Raw genomic sequence first — 25,731 nt, forward strand, 5'->3', positions numbered from 1 at the left:
TCTAAGACTTTTCCTGGCTGTCACTGCCAGTTGAGGTTATAGCCCTTCAAATTTTGTGATTTTGTTGTTTCCCTCCCCGCAGGGTTAAGTTTAATCCAGAGTTTCTGGGATTGTGCTGCTGTTCAGAAAATCAGTGCTGCTGGTGGCAATGGCAAGGGACAGTGGGTTAGAAGGAGTATTTAATTTGCAGCAGGAGGGGAAAAACAGCCTGAACTTTGCCACGGGGGAGAAAACCACAATCCCAAATCCAGGGATCAGGTAGGCATCCAAATGCCTGGTGCTGGGGTGATCAGGAAGGTTTAGTGCCATATGCAGTGGCATAATTTCGTGTATTGCTCATGGTTCTGTTGAAACAAACAAAGGGGGGGAAAAAAGGAAAGTTGATGTCTCCTCAACCAGATCTGTCTGTGGAGTGTGTGGGACAGAAGTGGCTGTTAGTTCTGCGTGGGATGATGTTGCTGCTCTCGGTTCTTCTGACAAAATATCTAGAACAGCAGGAGGAGGACAGAGATGGATCAGTTCCTGGAGAAGCCTGGGAGAGAGCCAGTGCTTACTTCAAGTTTGACCAAAGGAGGTTTCTGGAAATGTTCTCTTTTGCCATGTCTGGAATTCTGTCTCTGAACAACAGGCTGTTTGAATTAGCATCTGTTCTGCCTTGGCAGGTCGCCAGTGATGAAATTCCAAAATAAATGTGCATCCAAAGGATTGTGGCCAGCAGGTCGAGGGAGGTGATTGTCCCCCTTTGCTCTGCTCTTGTGAGACCCCACTGGCTGTGCTGGGTACATTTTGGGTGCCCTCAGTATGGGAAGGGCATGGAGCTGTTGGAACACGTCCAGAGCAGGCCACCAAGTTGAGAAGAAGACAAGAGGACCTCCTCTCTGAGGACAGGGTGAGAGAATTGGGGCTGGAGAGGAGAAGATGGTGTGGAGACCTCACAGCACCTTCCAGTATCCAAGGGACTACAGGGAAGCCAGAGTGGGATTCTTCATCAGGAACTGTAGTGCTAGGACAAGAAGTAATGGGTTGGGCTGAAAAATATGAAATTTAGGTTAGATATTGGGAAGACATTATTTCCTGTGAGATCCTGGCACAGATTTCCCAGAGAAGCCCCTGGATCCCTGAAGTGTCCCAGGCCAGGTTGGACAGGGCTTGGAGCAAACTGGGATAGTGGAAGGTGTCCCTGCCCATGACAGGGGACTTGGAACCAGATGGTCTTTAAAGTGCCTTCCATCCCAAACCATTCCATGATTCTGTGACTCTGTGTTTGTGTGCCAGCTTAGCACCATACCCTTGGAATTCATGAACTATGCTGTACTGGAAAGTGATGTAAAACCCCCCCAGCATAAGTGGATGAGGTGGTTGATCTCCAATGGCAGATACACCCTGTGGTTGATCTCCAATGGCAGATACACCCTGTGCATGACCATCAAAAGACAGCTTTGAGTCTCATTTTAGCTGTATAGTAATGACTTGAAAGCTCAGTCTGTTGTTATTAAGGAAAAAAGATAAACAACCAAAAAAGATCCTAAGGAGCCTTTCCACAGACTCCATCAAATCTCTCACACAAGTTGTTTGTAACAACAAAATTCTGTTCTTTTTCTGGTGGTGTTTTTTTAGGATAGCTTTGTTTTTCCTGTATTGCTGTGAAAAGGTACACAATAGAGAGAAACATAGATGAAATATAGGCTTTGCTTTCTGACTGTAGATGAAATACAGGCTCTGTCTTCTCAGTCTCTCTACAATGTTCAGGGGATATGGGGACTACAGAGGAGGTCAAAAATTGGCTGGACTTCTGGACTTCAATGATAGGGGTAGGAAATTGATGGCCACCAATTGCAAGGGAATTCTGCAGGGCTTGGGGTCAAGCTGACCTTGTTTGATGTCTTGTCATTGGGCTGGGCACTGGGGTGAAATACACTCTCAATAAATTTCCAGACAACACCAATTTGGGAGGAAGGTTGATGCACTCAAGAAGTAGGGCTGGTATGAGGAGTATCTCAGCTTGCAGAACCAAGGGAAGCTCAGCAGAAGCCAGTGCAGGGTCCTGCAGGGGATGGAGGCACCTGGTGCTGTGGTGTGGGCTGGGTGGAGGGTGACTGAGCACTGCCCTGCAGGGAGAATGTCAGAGTCTGGGGAAAATTCAGAACATGGGACTGGAGAGCCACATCAACATGGACCTGTTCTGGTGGGTTTAACATAGAAATAATAGAGAGTGAAGGGATGCAAGAATTCCCCTCTCAGCAATCGTTCTAAGACCACATCAGCAGGGCTGAGTCCTTTTTGGGGCTCATGTCTTGTATTCACAGGGTTCCCAGATGAAGGAATTATGAATCTGACTCCATGTTCTCAGAAGGCTAATTTATTACTTTATGGTAATATATTAAAGAATACTGTACTATACTATACAATACAGAAAGGATACTCACAGAAAGCTACAAAGATACTAAAGAAAAACTTGTGACTCTTTCCAGAGTCCCAGCACAGCTTGGCCCTGATTGGCCAATAAGCCAAAACAATCCACATGAAACCAATGAAACAATCACCTGTTGGATAAACAATCTCCAGACACATTCCAAAGCAGCAAAACACAGGAGAAGCAAATGAGATAAGAATTGGTTTCCTTTTTCTCTGAGGCTTCTCAGCTTCCCAGGAGAAGAGTCGTGGGCAAGAGGATTTTTCAGAAAATATGGCAGTGACACTTGTGAATAAACCAGACGTTGCGGCACTGGAACAAATCCTTATCCTACTTTGAATGTGGCCCTGCTTAGTGGAGGAGCTGGGCTTGGTATCCAGAGTCCCTCCCAGCCTAAATGGAGTTCTGATGATGAGTGTAACAGCTATGAAGATGTTGAAGGCTCTAGGGGTGCCATATGAGGAGGGACTGAGGCTTGTTATGCTGGAGAAGAGTCAGGGTCTGCAGCTCCAGTCTCTGCTCCCTGTGACAGCGACACAGCCCAAGGGAGTGGCTGGAGCTGCCCCAGGGGGGGTTTAGGGTGGGTTTCAGGGCAAGGCTCTTCCCCCAGAGGGTGCTGGCACTGCCCAGGCTCCCCAGGGAATGGGCACAGCCCCAAATCTGCCAGAGCTCCAGGAGGGTTTGGACACTGCTCCCAAGGATGCCCAGGGTGGGATTGTTGGGGTGGCTGTGCAGAGCCAGGAGCTGGCCTGGATGATCCTTGTGGGTCCCTTCCAGCTGAGGATATTCTGTGATTCTGTGCTAATTTGAGAATTTTACGTTGGCGATGGAGATTTTATACAGTGTGTGAAATGTGCAAAATAAACAACCTAAATAAAGCACCCTGCAGGGAATACTCTCTTCTGCTTTCCTGTGTGGGAATTCTTAGGTGCTCTGGATTTGCAGTCTCACCAGGACACTCTGTGCTGTTCATAACATAAACCTGAGTGCAATGGAATGGCAGGAAGAAGAAGTTAATTTCATTATTAGTCTTAATATTCAGAATAGACCCCCTAGAAAATTAAGTAGTATCAGTTCTGGGGGAGTTTTGATTTAATCTGTGTATATATAGAGTGGAAGATGGCTTGCTTCTGTTTTCTGCTGTTCTTTATGGGCAAGGTTTTCATTAAAAAAAAGATATATTAGTTGTTACAGAGAAACCAGAGCACTAACTCACCGCATATGTCTGAAATACTTTACTTCCCTCACTTACAGTGCTTTACATTAACTGAAACAGGAACTCCTGGGAATCGTTTGCCTTTGGTATTTAGTGATGTATGAGATTGTTTTCAGTGCTGTTTAGGGCAGTTCACAAGCAATAACATTGCCCTGAGGAAGCAACTCCTGGTGGAGCAACTCCTCTCTCCAGCCTGGGGAGATCAGCTGCCTGTGAGATGCTTCAATATTGTTCTACCTGCTTTTGTAGTTACCTGCTATCTTATTTTGGTATCCAGTCCAGGATTTTTTAAATCCTTTTGTGTTATTTCTCCTCGTACAATGTCCGAGTCATTGGAGAAAAAACCTAAAGAAAGATAATATTGAAGTTTCTATTCCAGATGTGGTATCTAGTAAGGTAGGAAATAAAACTTGCAGGTGTTTTAGTCCCTCAGTGTAATTCTAGAATGGTTTGAGTTGGAAGGAATATTGAAATCATCCAGTTCCACCCCTGCCAGGGGCAGGGACACCTTCCACTATCCCAGGGTGCTCCAAGCTCCCTCCAGCCTGGCCCTGGACACTTGAAGGGATGGAGAGTCCAGAACCCCAGAACTGGTTATGAAAAGCTGTAGAACCTCGCTAAAGCAATTGCTATCTCACTTTTTCTTTTTCCTTCATTTTTTCCCCTAGCAGTACAACTTGCTGCCTGCTCTGTGGTTGAGTTCCTTTGGTAACTACATCTTAAAATACTGCTGCTTTTAACATTGCTAGCAGATTTTTAAACCAACCAGAAGTGGCAATAAAATAGTGCATTAAATACCAGCTAAGAATTTCCCTTTTTCAGGCGTGTGCTGTTTGCAGTGCCAAGGCTCGTGCTCTCCTGTAGATCCAATAAAACAACACAAGTACAATAAACCCAGGGATTTCACAGGAGTTTTTCCGTTACTCTAGTGTGGTGTGCCCTCATGTGGTTAAATGCAATATCTTCCTTGGATCAGTCTGAGACCCTTTGGATTTATTTTCTGTTCTGCTAAAGAGCCAGGAGAAATAAATGCTGCTGGTGGAATGGGAGGCAGTGTGATGCCACGATGGATTTTGGCTTTTTTTTTTGATTTACAGCTCTTAAGTGATTTGGTACTTTGAGATGAGTGTAAATACACTTGCATTTGGTTCTAATTCAACTATAGATGTGTGAGTTTTCCTTGTCTTGGTGTGGTTTTTTTTTTTTTTTTTTTTGTTTTTTTTTTGGTTTTTTTTTTTTTTTGGTTTTTTTTTTTTTTTTTGTTTTTTTTTGTTTTTTTTTGTTTTTTTTTGAGATTTTGAAGATCCACTTAATAATATTTAGGCCAAGGTAGCTTTGTTTCTGATTGATAATGGTGATAATTGAGTATGGAAATGAAAACTTGCTTGTTGATTTTCTCCCACGATAATACATAATACAAATAATTTTCTCCCACATAATACAGTTTTTTTTTTATTTTTGATACCCTTTGAGACTTAATTTTGTGATATTAATGCATAGGTTTTGCCTACATATCTTACATATTCCATGTGATGTGTTTGTAAGCTTGACTACCAGTGCTGTATTCAGTTTTGGAAGGAATTGGTGTTATTAGAGTTATGGGGTGTTGCTTTATACTTTGATTTGTACTTTCTATTTATCATTGACATAGATTGTGGGCAGGTTTTTTGCGGGGGCTTCCTATCCTGACAGCAAACTGGAGATGATAATGGCATTCCTTCTACATGCAAAAGTAGTGCAACAAAGTTTTTCCCAAAATTAAAAGTTGGCAAAACTGGAGAAAAACACGCACTTATGGATGGCATCAGTGACATTTACTGTTTTAATTAACAAGGAAAATAACAGATGTCAGCAGGGGCTTGCAGTAGTAATAACTTATTAACTATGAGAAATTAACTAAAGTTACTGAATGCAAAAAATTACTTCATCCTCAATTACTGCTCAGTGGTTGCCAAGATCATTTAACACAGCTCTGGAAGTTGACATTCCTGGCTGCTTTGAGGTCACTCTATTTATTTAATGTGTATTTACTGATTATCAGGTAGATTCCAGTTTCCTGGTTCAGCTGGGGTAGGATAAACTTCATGTTTTACTCTTTCAGGGAATGTTTTGTGCATTGTGGTCTGTTAAACCCCTGCAGAGTCGCACAGAGATGATCATTTGGAGCCACAGAACTTTGCCTTTGGTGGTTCCAGCATTTTAAGTTCCCACATGGATACGTGATGTTGTCTCGCTTAAACAATGAGAAACAGAAGGAAGATAGTGACAGGATCGCAAGCAGGAAGGATTTGCCAAATGTTGCTCCAATTAAAATTCATTCTCTGCTATATAAAACCCAGAAGGATCCTTGATTTAGAGCTTTGGAAGACTGGAATGTTTGGAGGTGCCAAGTCCGTTTAGGCACCCAGCTCTGGGAGTGATATCCATAAACAGAAGTTGCATGATTAGTTCTCCTTTTCAACACATGGAGAAGAGAAGAGAGAAGCTGAGGAGTGAGATTTGGAGGATGTTGTGGGAGAGATGTGAAAGGGAGCTTTCTGAAATCCCATCCCTTTCCAGAGTTTACATGCTGGACTCTGAGCAGAGGGGAGCTTCCATCAAATGGTGATTAATAGAGCACAAGTTTGCTTGGACTTAGCTTGAAATCTTCCTTCAGGGTTAAGAAATGGCTCATTCTTCTTCATTCCTCAATCCCAAGCATGCTGGTGTTGCAGCCAGCCTCCTTATAAACTATCCCAGGTGTAAATGTGCTCACCCCTGAAGGAAGAAGACCTGGTTCACTTCTCTCTGAGCCTGAGGAACTTCAAACCCACATTTCTTACCCCCAGGACAATGCTGTGCCCCCCCTTCATGGCCCCTCAGGTGGTCACCTGCCACAATTAGGCCATTTTAAGGGGAGGAATTCTTGTTCCTCTTTTCATCTTAGTGGGATTATGAAATACTCTTATGCATAATGAAGAAAGAGAAGAGAGAAAATTCATGTTTAACACAAGGCACGGATATGAATTTTTGAAATGGTACAGCCTGATGTGCTTTGGTGTAACATAAAATATGAAATTATGGGAATCTGTGGATTCTGTGCTGTCTTTGGCTGTTGGACTTGCCTGGGACCAAGCCCTTTTGTGCAGGTAGAAAACCCACAGTGAATTACACATCGAGAGGAGCATCTTAAAATTTGACTTTCATCATTTTCTTGCATTTGAAAGCATTGAACAAATTTTTTAGGAGTCAAATTAAGCCAATGGTTTTGCCAGAGAATGTGCAGTTGCTCCAATTAAACACCTGCTTCAGCTTTTCTCTCTTGGCAAAAGCTGGAATTGCCCAAATCCTAACAAGATACTGGAAACACGTGCTCAGGAATGGGGTTATTTAGTTCTTAAAAGTGAGGTTCTGCAATTCTGCCAGCACAGAGAGGGGACAGTAATGGATGTTGCTGCTTGTGCTGCCAGTTCCAAGAGATGGTGAATTCCTGGAATTACCAGTTGACAATGGGATGGTGTGAGGAGCCTCAAGGTAATGTAAGGAGCAAGTGAATCCTTGGGAAACCTGAGGAATAGAAATCTTCTGTCCTTTATGACTGGAATATTAGCATAATCTCATTTTCCTGTCTACCAGGTAATTCCTGGAATTCATATTTGGCTTCTAAATAGCATCACAGTCCTTTAGTGCCAATTAACAGGAGAAATTTGTCACAAAAGGAGAATTTAATAACCTTTGCATCTAATTTGTTACAAATTAGAGACAAATTGTATTATGGGAGACATTTTATTAGCTTAATTTAAATTGATTCTTGTTTCAGTTATGGGAGAGTCAGTGAAAACATGCTGCAGGTTTTGGTGCCTTCATTTTTCATCAAGATTTGTAGGAGGAACATAACCATGATTCTTCATTTAATTGTGTTTTTGTAGTCTTCTTTTTCTTAACAATATGTTTTGTGAAAACATATTTCAGGCTTGTGTGTCTGTTGTAGACATTTTTGATGGTTTTTCGTGAAGATTTGTAGGAGGAAAGTAAGTGTGAGGTGGTTTATTTATTTTTTATTCTTTTTGATAGCATAACAAGTAGTCAGAAATTCCACTGAGAATTAATACTTGCTGAAGAACTTTAAAAGTGCCTTATATAATATTTAATCACATTAGCCAGGATGTAAACCTCTTCCCTTGATGGGAGCACTGATAAGAAAAATAAAAATTAGCAGCAATGGTGTTGCTATCTCCAAATTACATCCTAAAGGTGCATCGTGTGGGCAGAATATAAATATGCAGATTTGCTCAGGAATCAGTGTTTGGCAGCAGAAATGTGAATCAGGGCTGCTCGCTGCCCTCGAGCTACACTGAGGATTAAAATATAAAAAATCCTGGCTGTAATCAGTGTTGCCTCAGTTATCTGGGTGCTTCCCAGCCAAAAGGGAGGTGTGGCACTGGCATTTTGCAGCACCCCAGCCAATAATTTCTGCATTAGGGAGAGAAGCCTGCTGATTCCTGAATGCCTCTCACCCCCAGGTGTTTGCAGACACTGAGGGGAGCTGGAAGGAGTGCAAAAAGCTGGGTTAAACCCCTGGAATTCAGCGTGGATGGGCAAAGTTCTGCTCATCAATGAGAATCCAAGTATCCACATGGAATAGAAAGAGAATTTGAGTTCTATGAATTAGGTAGACAGCTGGTGCTAATCGTGCGGAGATAATTACAAGAGTTAATTATGTAAGCTGTTATGATTTATGGGGTAAGGACAGTGGCAAATTACTCAAGTTGATAGAGAAAATTGAAGAACAGTTATTATCAAAAAATGGAGTTGTGTTACAGACTGAATCATGCTCAGCAGAACATCTGTGTTCACACATATTGGTGTAATAGGGAAAAAATACCCTTCTTTTTGTGTGGCACTAGAAAATAAGCACAAATATGGGAAAAAAACCCAGCAAGTTATCTTCTTCTCTGCAGAAATATGGAAAAAATCCAATTTAGCTGTTTTCTGTTTTGTATGCGAATGAAAAGTAGTTGTTGAAAGCATTTTCCCCTGTACTTTGCTCAATAACACCTTGCAGTTGGAGTGGGATCAGCTAATGAGCTGCTGCAGAGAGCCACACCACAACTTAAGTGTTTGGTGTGCAGAGCCAGGAATTTGTGTGGCAGAATCCCATCCCTGTTTGCTGTACTGCTGGATGGTCCGAGGGAAGGTCACAAACACAGCGCTCAGGTCTGTTCTCCACCTCGTGTGGAGCAGGGAATCAAATTAGATCTTCCCATGTAACCCCCAACACAATCTGCTTCTCTCTCCAGGTGTTCTGAAAGGTCTTTTCTGCCAAAGGCAGCAAACAAACAAACAACAACAAAAAAAGCAAACACAACCATGAGACGGTTTGGAAAAAGAGGTTTTGTGTTTTCAGACAGTTGTAATGATTTTTTTTTTTTTTTCCTTTGATGCAACAAACCTCTTTTGGAAGCAGCAGGATTTTGAGTGCTCAGGGGGTGACTGTTGTACAGCCAGTGAGAGGGTGCAGTGGAGTGGAAGGGCAGCTGATACCCAGAAAAGAAAAAGGCATTCCACTGAAATGTCAGGGCTGTCTTTGCTCAGGTCATTGAGTGTTTCCAGCACCTTGGTGACCTATGAGTGCATGAGACAAGAGGAGTAACTCGTAGCTGTTCACATCCAAAAAATGCCACTAGGAAGAACAAATAATACTTACTTGAAAAAAGGGGCATAGGGGGAAATAGTGAATTTTAATTTTTTTTTTTGTAAATAATTAGTCATCCTTCAGAGAAACTCTTTTACATTGACTGCAACTGCCACAAGCAGAGCCAAGTATTTGTCTGAATTGTTTTCATGTTTGCGGAGCTGTATTTGATTTGCCTGCTTTGCTTTATTAAAAAACAAGGAAATGTATATATGCTGTCCACTCTCAGAAAAACTCCCAACAGCCTCTGTCATTGATATTTAAATGTGTGGAATCACAGAATCATCAAATTATTTGTGCTGGAAGAGACCTTTAAAGTTCACCTGGTCCAGTCCCTGTGCCATATGCCACCAGTGTCCTCGAGCCTTTCTCCAAAGGGCTGCTCTCAATCCTTTCTTCACCCAACCTGTGCTGAAAACACAACACCAAGGCATCTGTCCTGTGGGATGGGATCAGAGAGAAATCATAAGGATTAGCAAGATAATTAAAAATTTAAAAAAAAAGGGAAAAAAGAGGTCTATAATATTTGCCTCCAGAGTTGTCAATATGTGCATGTCTTTAACGTGGTTATGGAAAGTCTTGGGTAACTCGTGCATTTTGAGCAGATACTGAGCAAAGAGAAGGCAAAGGGGCAGAATTACAACTCTGAAACTCGTGGCCCACCCCTTTCAGAAATCTGTAGGGTTCAGAGAGCCAGGAATGTCCTTGTGTGAGCAGGAGCTGCTGACAGGGGATTGTTTGATGAGTGTGTGATCCAGCTCTGTCCCCTTCCACTTGTGCCGTTCCCTGCCCACACCTGACCTCTGCCACGGGGAAATCCATGCTAATAGAATTTTCTGCTTTTAGCAAAGACATCCTCACCTTCCTTTTGTGCTGCTGGGGCTGGGTAAGGAGGCCTTAATTCAGGATGGGGCTGAACTATTAATTAGTGAAGTTCTGTTAATTCCAGCAGAGATCTGTGCTAGGACTGTGTGAAGCTTCTTTAATAAAATAAGAGAGCAAGGTTCCCTAGTGTGATCACAAAGCCAGGATCATTACAAGGCTGCCAAATGAGCTTATGGTAATTATCAAGTGATATATTTGATAATTGTACAGAATTTTGGGTGACTTCTGCATTAATTAGTAACAGAAGCTGACAGAGACATTCTTTCCTTTGTACCACTTTAGGTGGGGCAAGATATTTAAAATAAACCAGTTAGCTTGAAAGCCCTGCTGAAAAACCAAGCTATTTTAATAAGATAAAAGGTTATTATTATTTTTGCTTCATTTTTTTCATGCAATTTATATAAATTCATAGGTTATTGGATTTTTAAAAATAGGAAGGAAGCTTGGATGCCATGGATTTTTCTGTCACTGGTATCAGAAGCCTTCCTTCCCCTTTGCTCTGTCCCAGTACCGCTGACTTTGTGAAACAGGAATTCTAATTTTGGAAGAGATCGCTTTTTTAACCTGTTAACTTGTAATTTAATGTAATTTAAAGAAGCTGACACAAGGTGGGTAAAATGGCAATATTCCAGTTTTTATGAGTTGCTTTCTTCCTATGAGATCTCTGTATTACCCAGAACCCAACCTGTTGGTGCAGGGACTGGAATCCAGAAATTAATTTTCCAGGGGAACATCCTAGCCCCACATGGAGATTTCTCTCCTTGTTTCATCTGGATGCTGTTGATCAGAGGGTAGTAAGATGTTGCTTCTTTTTTTTTTTTTTTATATTTCATGACAGTAGATTTTGTTTAAAATTTTAACGCCTTTGCTTCAAGTTTACAAATCACAGAGCCAAACAAAGTCTCTAGCACTGTTTATGATCTTGTGTTCTCTAGCTGGCACTCTTCCATGATTATATTTGAGTCCCACCTTTTGACATGATGGAAACTTATTTTTTAATGGTAGAAACAAAATAAATAAGAAAAAAAAAAAGGGCAGCAAAACATTTATGAAGTGGGCTCAAACAGAATGCACCAGTATTTCCTTTTGACAAAGAGGATTGACTTTGGGAATGCTGTATTCTACATGTGAGTCATGAGAAGTGGTAGAAGAAATCTCCATCTTCTGTGGTCATTTGGATTTTCCTGTGGACTGTGTTAGTTGTGGGCTCAGCAGCTGAGAGCATTAGTAAAAGTTCCAGTGCTGGATCCTCTTCATCCCTAGGACCTGCACATGTTCATCCGCTCTACACAGAAGTTATAAACTGAGAAGATTTTGAGCACTTGCAGACAATTTAAGTGATTTTTATCTATTTCTGCATATTAACCAGCATAACAAAAAGCAGTTCTTTTATTTCAAAAAGGCCCTAGGGAGAATATTACTAAATATTTTGTCTCAATTTATAATTATTTCCACATTGGGAAGTTCTGATAAACTTTTCTTATGGTTTGGTGGTGGGTTAGAATTACTTGCATTTCTGTAGGTGTCCCGAGCTAGATGCCAATGGCAATGATCAACTATGAAAGGATCTTCAGGAAATTTCATGAGGAATATTTGCAAGGGAAAGCTAATAAAGAAAATATTATTTGTAGATATAAACAGTGGGAAAAAACCCCAAACCATATGATGGATGAATGTTGCATTCCAGTCGCCAAGCAGACTCCTTCCTGAAAGGAGACTCTGGATTACTTTTTTTTTTCTCCCAATACATCCATGTATATGGTATTTTCAAGCCCTGATGATATATAGAGATGTAGGTACACATATTCATTCTTCCACAGTCTGTAGTTTTAGGATGTGATTTGAAAAAATAAAAAAAACTGGCTGAAAGAAAATAAAGTAACACAAAGAGCACGGTAAAAGGCTTTTTAGTCAAAACTGTACCACAGACCTTGTCAATCTTCTGGTAACAGGGATGAGAGGACAGTGAATTTTCATACTTGTTTTAGAATATTTTGGTTTTTAGTGAAATGTCTTTATTACAAAGGCATTTATTTTCCTACAGCGAATTTGTGGCTTAGAACACTGATACAACACTACAGGTGCCCTGGTTTGTATCCTGGTTAGGGAGAACTGCATCCCTGCTCATTTTTTTTTGTGCATTTAACACCTGATGATACCAAATTCAGTATTCCAGTTTTACACTGCAGCAGCCTGGTACTGCTGGAGTGATGCAGAATTCCCTCTTTGCCCAGCACTCAGCTGTGGGATGTACACACTGGGCTGTGATTTTAAGCTTTCTAAACAGTTTATTGACAGCTCAATAAAGAATTCCTTCAGGAGATTCTGCAAACATGGAAGCAGTTTCCCTCTGTTTAAATACTGGTAGGATCATTTCGCTGCCTGCTGTGGTTTTATAACAAAATATTGGGAATACAGTGAAACAGCACTAAGGCAAAGAGTTTTAACCTGTATAATCTTTGCAGGGGGAGCTCTTTGTACCTTTCATGTCTGGAAAATGGCCACAATGTTTTTGTCACCACTTGCATGTCACTGCCAGTACATTATCTCAAGGGACAATTGCTTTTTGAGTGGTTTCTGACCCTTGTGTGTTCAGATTCCATTTTATCAGTGTCTTCGTTTTTAAAAAATGAAAACAAGTAACAAAAACGATGCTGTGGCAGCACAGCCCTGCCATGCCTGGTTCTTATCTTTTTCTTTTTGCTGCTTGGCTTTGATTTGCTTAGCCCAGACTGAGGAGAGGTTAAAAGGAAAACCCTCTTTTGGGGGACGTGCCGCTGGATTTTATACTTCCAATTTTATCTATTCAAAACATGTGGCCACTACATCCCTGCCAGGGCACAGAAAATAGTGTGAAGATTGAATTAGGTGTTCCTATAAATAGAGAATTGTTCAAACTGACAAAAGCTTGTTTTTCCTGCCCAAAGGTAACGACGCTGGTGAACACGAGCAATAAAGGACCGTCTGGCAAGAAGAAAGGGCGCTCGAAGAAAGCTCATGTTCTGGCTGCCTCAGTGGAGCAGGCCACTCAGAACTTCTTGGAAAAAGGAGACCAAATTGCTAAAGAGAGCCAGGATCTCAAGGAGGAGTTGGTTGCTGCTGTAGATGATGTTCGAAAACAAGGTATGTGGGAAAATGTGGATTTTTTTCTTTTTTTTTTGCCAGGGTTGGGAATAAATGTGTGAGATGGTGTTTCTTGTTGGGACTCAGATCTTTATTAGTTCTTATCTATGTCACAGTCTCACAGAGTGTGAGTTCCACAGCACTTCATTAACAAGGTAAAAATGGAGCCCCATCTCTCTCTCTCTACAAGGTCTTTCAAGGATAAACTGTCCAATTAAGAAATGACACCTAAATTATTTTTACTTTTTTCCCAATAACCAACCACCCATGCCTGCAGTGTGGACTGTTTTAACCAATTTCACAAAACCACCCAAACCCATGGAGAAGAAGGTGAAGAAGAAGGTGAAGAAGTACCTAAAGAAGAAGGACCAGCCTCTGCCCTACAACCTCCATCCTGCTTTATATGTATTGCTATATTCTAAAATCTTAAACTCTAAGTTTCCCACCATGTGATATCACACACTTCTATTCAAGCTCCACACCCACAATCCCAGTTCCATCATTCCATTTTGGAAGCCTCTCCACAGCCTCAGGTCAATGCAGTGTTCTCTTGGGATCAGAGCCTGGCAGCACAGAAAGTCTGAAATTCTCAGGGTCCCAACAGGAAAAAATGCTTGATGGGAGTAGAGCTTTGCCCAGCGCCAAAGCTTACTGTTCCATTTTCAGCCTGGTTTTTATTCTGCTGTGTGATTGATGAAAATGATGTGATTTTTTTCACTTGGCTGAATCTGAGCAGTGGTTTCAAGCCTGTGGGTGCAAATGTAGCACTAGGATTATGGTACGTATATTTCTGAACAATCTAACAATTATCAACCAGATAAAAGAGCAGTATAGAAGTACTTGTGATTTCAAATATATAAAAAAATAGTATCAAAGCCTAAAAATACAAGTATAATAACAATATTAAGACAATTATTTTCTGGGTGTTGGTGATAAATGGATACTCACAAGGTCTGAAATTTTTTTTTCGAAAGATAAAATGGGTATGAGGTGCTTCCAAATTTACCTGTGTGGTAGGGGAAAAATATGTTTTCAATATATGCCTATATATAGGCATATAACAAAATGTTTCAGTTTTATTGACTTTGAAATTATTTTTATTGCAGCAGAATTAAGTACCTTTCAGGTTTATTCCATTGTAACTCCTACATCTAAAGATACCATCTGCCAGTATCATCTCTGGGTTTTAGAACAAGACTGAGAGATCTTCAACTGAGATTTTAAAAGGAGTCTAAAAGATTTGGGTGTAAAATACTGATATTCAGTGAGTTACTACCCCAGAACTCATACTATGTTTTTTTTTTTTTATCTTGCAAAAATTGGACTGAAGTGATCATAAGAGAATGCAGGGTTAAATTTTGTGTATATAAGCACTGATTAGTGAATATTCCAGTCTATTCTCTCCTGAGGGCATTTTTTCCTCCTCTCCACTCTGTTTTCATGTTCTGTGTGGTTTGGGTTTTCTTAAACATACAACTGTCTGTACATCAGAATAAGTTAAGTATTTGCTGTATGCTCTATGTACAATGATATTCCAGTATTCTAGTGGGGTTTTATTGGTTATTTTTCCTGCTGGGTGTTTGTTGTTGTGATGGTTTTGGTTGGGTGGGTTTTTTTTAGATTTTTAATGCTGATGCTGGCTGTTCTGGCATTAATTTTCATTTGTCAACTACTTTAGTTTCTGTTGCTTACATGACTTATTTTGTGTCATGTCAAGTTGTAGTTCAGCATCTTCAGTGGTGACATGAGTGCCCATGTGCTCTCTAAATTTATTAACATTTTCCTTTTGGTTTTTGATGCTGACTCAGCTTCTCCTCGGGAGCCTTCTCCTGAGTTAGAGACATCAAGCTAAACTTGCACACTCTTTATCTAGACTGAATTTCTGTCTTTTTACATGACAAAAAGACTTTTACTTCTCTTAACTTATATTTAGAAAAAACCAACCCAAACAACAATGAAGAAGCAGAGAGGAGGAAAAAGATCTTAAACAGAATTACACAGAATGACACACACATTCATCTCTTGTCAACACTCCAGGCTGGGAAAAAAGCCTGTCAGAAAAGTGGAGCAGCTTTTTTTGGGGCCTGTTCAACACGATCCCATAATGAGGAGAGCAGGAGACACCACACACCATTATTAGCACCCACAAGCCGTGTAAATGAGAGCAGCCCTGGTGTGATGTGAAATGATATGTTTAGCTGGGTGGCATAAAGAGCTGGATTAATGAACTGAGGCTGTGTTTTCCTGGCTGATTTCCTGGCAGGGTTCCAGCTGGGATAATTACATCGTCAACCTAAAAATGTCTGCGGCACTTACAGCTGGCTCTTGGTGTTCTCCTCATTTCCTGCCCTGCCTTGCTGGGTAGTGTTGTGTCCTACTAAAGGCAGCAATTCACTCCAGGGACGCCTGCTTTGCATTGATAGGTGTGGAAAAAATGCTCTGTATCAGCTCAAAATGCTTTGCAATGAATGAGAATGTCCATGGTGGTGAGGTTCTCGTTCCTTCTGTAGTGTGGAAGGATAATTTCTGTTGGCTGTAGAAAACTTTGGTGATAAACTGGTTTGATTTATGAAACCTGTTCTAAAAACTCAAAGAGCAAAAACCAAAATGTAAGAACCTAAATGAGGGATGTGGGACTGCAGGGGGTCTCAGAAATGCAGTTTATTGTATCCAAGGTGTCACAGCAGTCCAGGGCTGTGTGTGACAGAGCTGTGCCCACAGCTGTCAGCTCCAGCTGCAGGCAGCCCTGGAGACCCTGAGTTTAGGTTACAATGCATTCTATACTTTTCTTTGCTGAGCATCTTCATACAGTAGAACCAATCTATACCTTAACTTTTATCTCTAGCCTATCATAACTACTATAATTACCATATTCATGTCACTGTTCTCCAATCACTAAAAGTCAGTGCATTACAGTTTAAGCTAGAAGTTGTTTTTCAGTTTTCTTGCAGTGGAAAATTCTGAGACCTTTTTTCTACTTGCAACATTTGCTGCCTTGTTTGCCTGTGCTCTCTTTCTGCTTGGTAAAAACATCTTCTTGTTTGGGGTGGGTTTATCCTTTGCTCTAAGCCATAAAAACCCTTCTAACTAACACACCCTTTCCCTCCTTGGTTATCCAGTGAGGCTGGCTCAGCAATTCTTTTCTTCTATATCAAAACTTGCTTCCATCTCTATTCCTTCATCAGACTCTACATTCAAAAATCTTTCTGCCAAGCACACATATCTGTGAGACTTTCTTGTCAGACTTTCATCCTTCCCAACACAAAAGAAATGATGCCTAAAGTTCATCCCTGTGTATCTCTGTATCCCATAACGATTCCATAGTAGGAACATTTACGCTTCAAAACCACCTAAGTGAGATGATCCAGTTGCTGGGCCATTAAATTCTTTGCTGTGTGGGTGTTTATTCTGATACTGTGAGAGTTGTGTAAAAGATCTCCTGGATGGGGGACAAAGAAAACCTGGGAAATGTGGAAGTTAATCATTCATGCCTTTTTATATTAAGGAATATAAATCAAGGAAAAGCAGACAGGTGTTGGAACCAGATGATCTGTAAGGTCCCTTCCAACCCAAACCATTCCATGATTCCAAGACCATAAAGAGTGGAGCTACAAACCCTGAAAAGTGCAGGGAAGTGAAGATGAACTCACAGGAATTAAAATACAGCATATGTGTACTTACAGCATAAGTGTCTAAATGCAACTGGTCTTTTATTGATCAGTAGTGAGCAAGGAAATTCCCTGTGGAGGAGAAATTCAGGCCATGATTGACACAAAAATCTTTCACAAACTGCAGTTCCACTGGGCTCTGGTTTGATTTAATGTGTTAGGACACAGCCTGGGATGCTGCAGAAGCAACAGAAGGAAATGGGCTATACTCATGTAAATTTATTCTATCTGGTAAATGGCTTTGGCAATGTCTGTCTGCGGGTATGTGCTGGTGACTGCCTGATTTAATGTAATTTTCCTGGAAGTTTTCTGGCATGTAGCTGAAACTTGCATTAGAAACATGATTCAGTCCAGCTGCTGGTTGTTGTGTTTTAAATTTTTTTGCTTTTCAAGCATGGTAGATAAAATTTCACACCATAATATGAAATTCATCAAGGGACAGAAAATACGTATTGATGTTTTTTGTGTTTGAAGATAGGGTAAATTTGAGGTAGACTTATTTTTTTGTTCATGCAGATTTATGGACATTGTGAAAAAGAATGTGATCTGTGTACTCTGTGACTATCTTGGCATTACGGATGAACATCTCTGAGACATGAAAGTGACTTTAACTTTCTTGGCTTTTTTTTTCTCTCTGACAGAACACACAAAAAGTCATAGTTTTAGTGCTCTAATGCCTTTAACCATCTAGTTTTGAAATTTTTCTGAATGAAATTTTAAAACTAGAACTAAATTCTATGAAGGATGGTTTCTAGAGGAATCTAGATAATCTAGAATCTAGATAACCTGGTTTTTTAGACCAAAAAACCCCCCTGATCTTTTAATTTAAACATATGCCCTCCCTATTCTTATTTATAACCTTTTCACTGAAGTATATGAGAACTTCTTTTTCCTTACAGCAGTTAGCATGTACTAGTTCTTGATAGAGGAAAAAGTGTCTGTGGAAAGAAATTACTGAAAACCAGGTTTTTTTAGACAAACTTGAATTCTTCTATTCATCCTGAAAGGTGAAGTGGGGAATGTGTGCAGTCCTGCTTGATGGGAGAATGAATCTTGTCTGCACTTCTGAAAGAACCTGTGTGTACAATAAACATATTCTCTTTTTTCCAATAATACCTGTCATGAGGTGCCCTGCAAGTTGCTTTTTGTCTGGCTGGTGGCTCATGCCTGGGCTGAAAGCTTTTAGCACAAAGATTTGAAGTTTTCTATTCAGAAAATCACTGGAGCCGTGGCCTGAAAACTCTTACCTTGTTAATAAAAATTTTTTCTTTTCTATTTTGAATTGCTTGTTATGTAGGGAAGTGACTTCAATTGTTATTCATGTTTGCAATGCTCCTCTTGAGAAATCTGGGCCCCTAAGTACCATTCCATGCTAATGCTGGCTCTTTCAGACTCTTTTCCATCCATTAATTATCTTTCAGCTCTCTGAGAATTGAGCTGCAGAAAGACATCAAAATTCCTACTCTGAAATGATTCAAAACACTTATGAGGAAAAAGCAGATGTTGTAGAGCATCTCCAAGAGTTGCTATGCAGGAAAGTAGGGTCAGGGGTTCCCAAAACCAGGAGTGAGGCTGCTGCAGCTCCGTGGCCCCAGTTTGAGGCAGGATCGAGACTGATACTGTATTTCCAGTACAGGCACACAAGCATGTCGCCACATTTCTCTTCACAGAGGAAATCAAGGCACAATTCTTCCCAAGAATATTTTTGGGCTTCACATTCTCTGAACCTCAGAGAAAGAAAAAACAATTCTTATCTCATTTACTGCTTCTGTGTTTGTTCATAAGTGGACTGCATTGTGGAAGATTGTTCACCTGAAGGAAATTGATAATTGGACTCTGGTGTGAGTGTTTTGATTCACTGACCAATGGAATCCAGGTGTGTGTTGGGACTGTGGGCTGACAGTCACGAGATGTTGTGCAGTGGAATGCCTGGCAGATTCAGTTTAGATGTAATGTAGTGTAATGTAATATGGAATAATTTAGATGTAATGTAGTATAGAATAATATAGTATAATAAAGTAATTAATTACCCTTCTGATAAGATGGAGTTCTCCTCATTATTCCTTTCCTTTGTCGGGGGCAAAAATATCCACTATACAAGCACACATACACAGCTGATGTATATAATACATATATAATATACATGTATATACTTTATATTTATGGCTGACCACACGTCAACCTCTCAACACTCACTGTTCTATGATTCTGTGAGACACTGGAACTGTCTGCCCAAAGAGGTCGTGCTTTGTAGGGGGATAGAACATGAGTAAATAAAGGTAGTATAGAAAGTAATCTTACCCCCTAAAGAGTTGCAGCTGAGCCAATTATTAAGGATCAGGAGCAGGTGTGATTTTAACAAGCCACACCTGTAGCCAATCATAAAAGTGTTATAAAAGAGTGGGTTGGTTGGTTGAGGGGAACTGGAGTCACTTGGCTGCTGTGAGGACAAGAGAGAGTCAGTGCCTGGAGGAGCTGCCTACAAGAAACATCAAGGAGGTACAAAACTCCAGCAATGTGGAACCCTTGCAATGTAATGACAATGGAACTCTTGTGTTATATATGACAACAGTGCTCACTGCATCACTGGAAATATTCAAGGTCAGGTTGGATGGGGCTGTGAACAACCTTGCGTAGTTAAGATGACCTTGCTCATTGCAAGGAGTGGACTAGGTAACCTTCAAAATCCCTTCTAACTCAAACTATTTTATATTTCTGTGAAACAAACCCAACAGCACTAATGTCTTGTCCTCCTCCATTCTGTTCCTGATCAGGATTGATTTTTAAGAAGAAAACTAAAAGAGAAGAAAAAATGAAACACATACAGCGCATGGCAGGGGGGTTGGAACTAGGCAGTCTTTTAAGGTCCCTTCCAACCCAAACCATTCCATAATTTTATGACTTTCTGTACACATTGGATTTAAGCTTTTGGGGAGAACTGCTGATGATACTAGTTCTTGGTAAAGCCAGCTGGCTGTCCAAGGATCTTCACTTCTTCTGTGTTCTCTGCACTATTTCCAAAAGATTTATTTCTGTTTAGTCTTGGCTGGAGTTCTTCTGATATTCATTTCACTTTTCAGTGTTTTGTTTAAGCTCATGTTAGTTTAAATTTATTAAAGTGACTTTCATCTCTTGGGTATGTTTGTTATAAAGGGTAGTTGGTTTTGATATATTTCCTGAACATGCCAGTTTGTGACAGATTTTGCAAAAGCAGTGATATAAGTTTGAAAAGTAATATAAATTAATGCATTTGGCAATTTTCTTATCCTATATTTATTTACATTGTCTTTCTGGAAGATTTTATACTATTGCGGCTTTATATCAGGATGAAATCAGAATAAAATTTCTTTAACATGCCAACTTCTGACAGTTGTCAAAAATAAAATGCTCAGAAACTAAAAGATAGGGAAGTAGTGTTTCCTCCAGAAATATTTCATTTGATCATTAAAATCAAATCTTAAAATTACTGCTTGTTCTTTTAGAATAAATATTTCTGTTAGTAATGGTTTTATTTGAGAAAGTATTACAGAAATTCAGCACAGTTAAAAGAAAAAAAAAATCACTATCAAGGGACTGTAACTAGGCCATGTTTTGCAGTAAATATTTAACTCCACCACCCATTAGTATGCATGAAATTTCTGGATTCAGGTCAAATTTGGAGAATAGCTTCACTAGGATTTAAATTAAGAAAATTATTACAAGCAAAAAGATCTTACAAACTGGGATGGGTACCATGGGCTGTTATCTTGCCTTGTTCTGTCTTCCAGCAGTAATTCCCAAACTGGATAGGCTTAATCCACACTGAGTAATCCTCAGCAGCATTTAATGTACAGCCTTTTCAATTAAGTTTTGAGCTAACCATGAGCAACGTTCTGCAAGGAGATTTCCTCCATGCATGAAATTTGTATTTGTGTCCCCTCTGTGCGTAATTCAATGTGGAGATTGGAGCTGAAGTCCCTGACCCCTCAGAATGGTTCTGTGAAGCTACAAAGCACCACAGGGTGAGCATCTCGACCTCTCTCTTTGAAGCTGTTCTGATCTATGTGTTACTGAAACTTCCTCTGAGTCCCAGCTGAGTGCTGGAAATGAAATCACTGTTGATTCATTAGGCAGAAATTCTGAGCTGGAATTTTTTTTTCTTCAGCATAAAAAAAAAAAGAAAAAAAAAGGAGGAAATAAAAAAGGAAAGGTTTGAGTCATCTTTGAATGGGAAAATCCGTTATTTTAGTCTGTCAGATCAAAAGTATTTGGAAGGAAATTCCTTTTTGCCTGGCCACAGGTGTGATCTCAGATGACTGTGTAGGTCAGTGATGGAAGTTTTGAGCTGGGCAAAGGAACTGAGAGTTTCACCAGCTGTCTGATGAAGGATAGGGAAACTGGTGGGAGATCAGGATGGTATAGAGGCTTTGTCTGGGATGTTTAAATTGGGAAGCGGCATACTGAAGGGATAACGAGTCTAGGAGATGAGCTTAAGATTTGGTCATTGCTTTATGCTTCTGTCACTGAACAGTGAATTTTCAGTCTTTCAAAAACTAGCTGGAAAATTGCAAGAACGGCTTTGTGGTGATTACACATGCACATACAAAATAAAGAATTGCTAACAAACTTTTACAATAAAATTTTATTCTGTGGAGTAAATTGTGCAATGGAATTCAGTTTTTAAAAGTGATGTTTTCTGTGTTTAGAATGTAACTGTAAATACTGCTGTAATTCATCTAACGTGGGAGGAGGATCTTGGGTTTGGATCCATGCTACCAGGATTATTTCTGCTCAGTTAAAAGGGGGAATGGCATTAAACTGAACGAGGACATGTTTAGATTAGAAATGAAGAGAAAATCCTCCCTGTGAGGGTGGTGAGGCCCTGGCACATGTTGCCCAGAGAAGCTGTGGGAGCAGAAGTCCTTCCTTTCATGGCAGCTTTTGTGAAGGCAGAAGCTTCTCTTCAGAGGTGCTTGTTTATGGTTTGCGACCGTAGCCACTGGTAAAGATGCATTTCACAATTAGAAACTGTTTAGAGGTGAATTTTACAAACTCTTAGGGCAGCAAGACAAGCCAGCAAGGTCCTGTGTGGGACCTCTGGACCTGAAAGAAGCAGAGAACAGAATGATCAAAACGATTCTTATCTCATTTGCTGTGCCTGTGTTGTGCCAAAATAGAATGCAATATGGAGATTGTTTACCCAGAGTGATGGTGTTTTGTTTCCTTGGCCTATGAGGGTCAAGTGTGTGTGTGTCAGAACTGTCGACTGATAGCCAGGAGATTCTGTGCAGTTAAGTGCTTAGCAGATTCAGTTTATATTTAATGTAATATAGTGTAATATAATATAGAAAAATATAGTATAATGAAGTAATTATTAGCCTTCTGATAAGATGGAGTCCTCTTCATCATTTCTCTCCCCCTCGTTGGGGTTGCACTGTATTTACTGTAGTCCTGAGGGGAGGCTGCCATGTGCCTGTACAGACAGAGAGCTCCTCTCATCCCCTCACGCCACAACGGCCATGGCAGAGCCGGTAAAAATGGCGGGAACCAGCAGCGAGAGAAAAACAGACCCCCCCGTAAGCTGTAAAATTTTTATCTGCCTCTAAAATTACTCCTGGGCTCCTGCCTTTTTGGTATAGGTTGCTGCCATCTTGTCTCTTTGTTCCTGGGACCCGCAGTCACCGTTTTGGAAGGGACGGGTGTGGCGCCATCTTCCCTTTGTCCCTCAGCCACACGGTCGCCTCAGGCGGGCGCCATTTTGGGAAGGCCCATTCCAACATTTTGGGTCTCTCTTTGTGTCTCTGAGGTTTGTGAGATTGGGTAGTTTTGTATCTAGCAGTTATTTACTAGTTATTTACAGTTGTTTTTTGTCTGTTGCTGCTCCATTTGTCAGTACACAGTTATTTTTTCACTTATATTTACTCATAATCTTTCCTTACTGGTGGCAAGGGATTAGTTGGAATTAAGCGGAGGTGGCTTCTTTTGGAGTGTCCAACTTTATAAATGGTCTTAAACCAAGACACTGCCCTATCTCTGGAAGCGATCGAGGCCAAGCTGGATGGAGCTTGGAGCAACCTGGTCTAGTGGAAGGTGCCCCTGTCCATGGCAGGGGATGGAAAAAGATGAGCTGTGAGGTCTCTTTCAACCTAAATTACTCCATGATTCTGTGTTTACCCAGTGGCATTTAATGAGAAAGATACAAGCAGTCCTTGGGGCACTAAGGGTCTTCCTTTCCCCCCTGCTCAATCCTCCTATTTGCCTACAGTACATTTTGTTCTGTGTTCTTTATTTTTTGACTGCATTTTCCATGGCAGTCATCCAACTTCAAAAGTTGTATAAAAGCTGCTTTCTCCCATACAGATTGGGCTTTAATTTTGGATATGATTTCAGAAAGCGGTATTCGATAAGAGAAGTATTAAAAGTGACAGCATGAAAATTTGAAATATACTTTCTAATATCTGAGTCCTAAAAGATGCTTAGTCAGTATATAAAAGGCTTTAATTTATTGCCTTTCCATTTACCATTTTGAACACGTCTTTTTCTGAAGTACATTTTTCACATACTACAAAGGCCAGTAATACTTTACAGAGTGAGGGAATATAAAATGTTTTAATCAAATAACAGGCTCTGATTTCCTCTGAGAAGTGTCAAATTATAGCATTCTGATCTCCAGCTATCTTGTTCTTTCTGTTTTAATCCCTTTATCAGAGACAAATTCTCTTTAGACTTTAGATCTGTGAGATATTTCAGCTGCTGTTCATATATGAACATGGGAAAAGGAGCTTGTTCTGTATAGCTGATGGAATTATTTTCATATCTACTAAAAATAAAATTGTAGGTTCTCCACTGATTTTGATTTTGGATGTTTGCAAATTTCATTCAGCTATAATTGTTTCAATTTACTTTGAGATCTGTGCTCTTTTTTTTTGTGTTTTAGTTGTAGATAAGTCACTTGTTAAACTCTGTTCATACTATGTGATTTCTACAGTATGTGATGAAATATGTTTTTTCTTCAGAAAACGTCACCTCTATTTCCTTTCACCTGTTTGTGGTGGACTTTATGGTTTTAAATCTCTCCTTATTTTATTTATTCAGCACTTACCTGTCTAAACAGAGAATTTGGGAGGGACTTGGGCAAAAAAGGAGTGTCAGTGACTTTTGTGAAAAGGGACAAGGGATGGGCAGCTCAGGAAAGCTACAGGGACATTTGGAGGTCATTCAGGGAGAATATGGCAATGACCAAAGCCCAGCTAGAACTGAAACCTGGCTGCTGCCATTGAAAACCAATAAAGAAGGGTTCTACAAACTCATTAACAACAGGGGTAGAACCACTTTTGGAGGCTTCATTCTTTCATTCTGTTCCCATCTCTGCCCTTCAGCTCAGAGCGCTGGGTACCTGAAGGACAGCTCCTCTTACTGTGGGAGACTGAGGCAAAGAAGGAATTTAATACCTCAGCATTTTCCTCATCCTTTGTGACTGAGTTTTGCTCTGCATCCAGTAATGGATGGACATCATGGAATCATGGAATGGTTTGGGATGAAAGGGACCTTAAAGCTCGTTTAGTTCCAACTCTCTGCCATGGCAGGGACACCTTCCACTAGCCCAGGTTGCTCAGAGCCCTCTCCAGCCTTGATTCCCCTCAGCCTCCCTTCTGCCATGCCCAGGTATTTATAAAGGACAGTCCTAACACTCAACCATCTTTTTTTTTTTTTTTTATTACCTATACAGGCTCAGGCTGGTGATCATTTCTTTCTGTTCTCATTACAAACCTAATGATAATCATGCCTTGTTTATGTGCATTTTCCTGTGCACAACAGCAATCTGCCTTTCTGGGTGTTGATGGAGGGCTATAGATTAGTTTTGTGTTTTGATCTCTGCCCTGGAATGTAAATTCACACCATGAGGCTCAGTTATCTCATTATCTCTGCACAGAAGCTCTTGCAGTTTTTAAACATTCAGGCAATGAGTACAGTTATATAAAGGAGCTCTTGTATTAACACATAGGTGTCACTGCATGTATGTGAATTCCCATTGAAACTGGCAATAAATTCTTAGGTTACTAAAATGTTGCCAAGTCAAAATTGTTTTTTTTAGTCATCAAAAATTAATTTTTAAACATAGTTCTCAATTTTGGAAAGTAATCTTTATGTAAGCTGAGGCTTTGAGCATGATTTTAGAATCTTTGGTTTTATGGCAAGAAAAATAACTGCATCAAATCTCAAATATAGGCTATTATAAACAGTATGTGCAGATTATGTGAACTAATAGAAGAATTGAAATAATTTTTTAAAAATGTTTTTGTACTTTCAGTCTGTTTCTCTGTGTAAACCTGCAGATGCTCTCTGTATTTTATGTTGTCTTTTTTTATCATCTTTTTCTTACTGTAAGTCTATACTGTAGATTTTCCCTGTGCTGATGACTCTCCCATGTCTGCTTTTCTCATTTCTCATCCTCTCTCCTACAGGAGTATCTTTCTAAATTTTTGTATTTAAATTTTTCCTGTTATTTTTCTTTCCTGGCTGCAAACCCCTCAGCTGTCCAGCATTAACATGCCTGTCCTCCTAATTCCAGCTGGGGTTGTGGGAAGGTTTTTTTTACTTTTAGCCATGTTTGTTCCCTAGATTAAGCAGTGTTCCCTCTTTCTCTTACTGCTTCAAGACATTCAGGTGGGATCTAGTGTAAGGAAAAGCATGAATTAGCAGAAACACAAAAATGACCATCAAAGCTACCAGGGAGCTGAGAATCCACCAGACTGATCAGTCTCATCATCAC

At 40.2% G+C, this 25,731-nt stretch overlaps 1 protein-coding gene across 2 annotated transcripts in view; it reads left to right on the forward strand.

Annotated features, from left to right (window-relative positions):
- CTNNA2 (catenin alpha 2) overlaps positions 1 to 25,731 on the forward strand; it is a 478,676-nt gene that overhangs the window by 86,607 nt on the left and 366,338 nt on the right. For both annotated transcript variants that reach the window (XM_058024127.1, XM_058024126.1), the window contains exon 3: positions 13,116 to 13,311. In XM_058024127.1, coding sequence (XP_057880110.1) covers positions 13,116 to 13,311 — 196 coding nt within the window. The remainder of the gene's footprint in view (positions 1 to 13,115; positions 13,312 to 25,731) is intronic.

This window comes from Melospiza georgiana, chromosome 5 (genome assembly GCF_028018845.1).
Source record: "Melospiza georgiana isolate bMelGeo1 chromosome 5, bMelGeo1.pri, whole genome shotgun sequence".
Taxonomy (NCBI): Eukaryota; Metazoa; Chordata; class Aves; order Passeriformes; family Passerellidae; genus Melospiza; species Melospiza georgiana.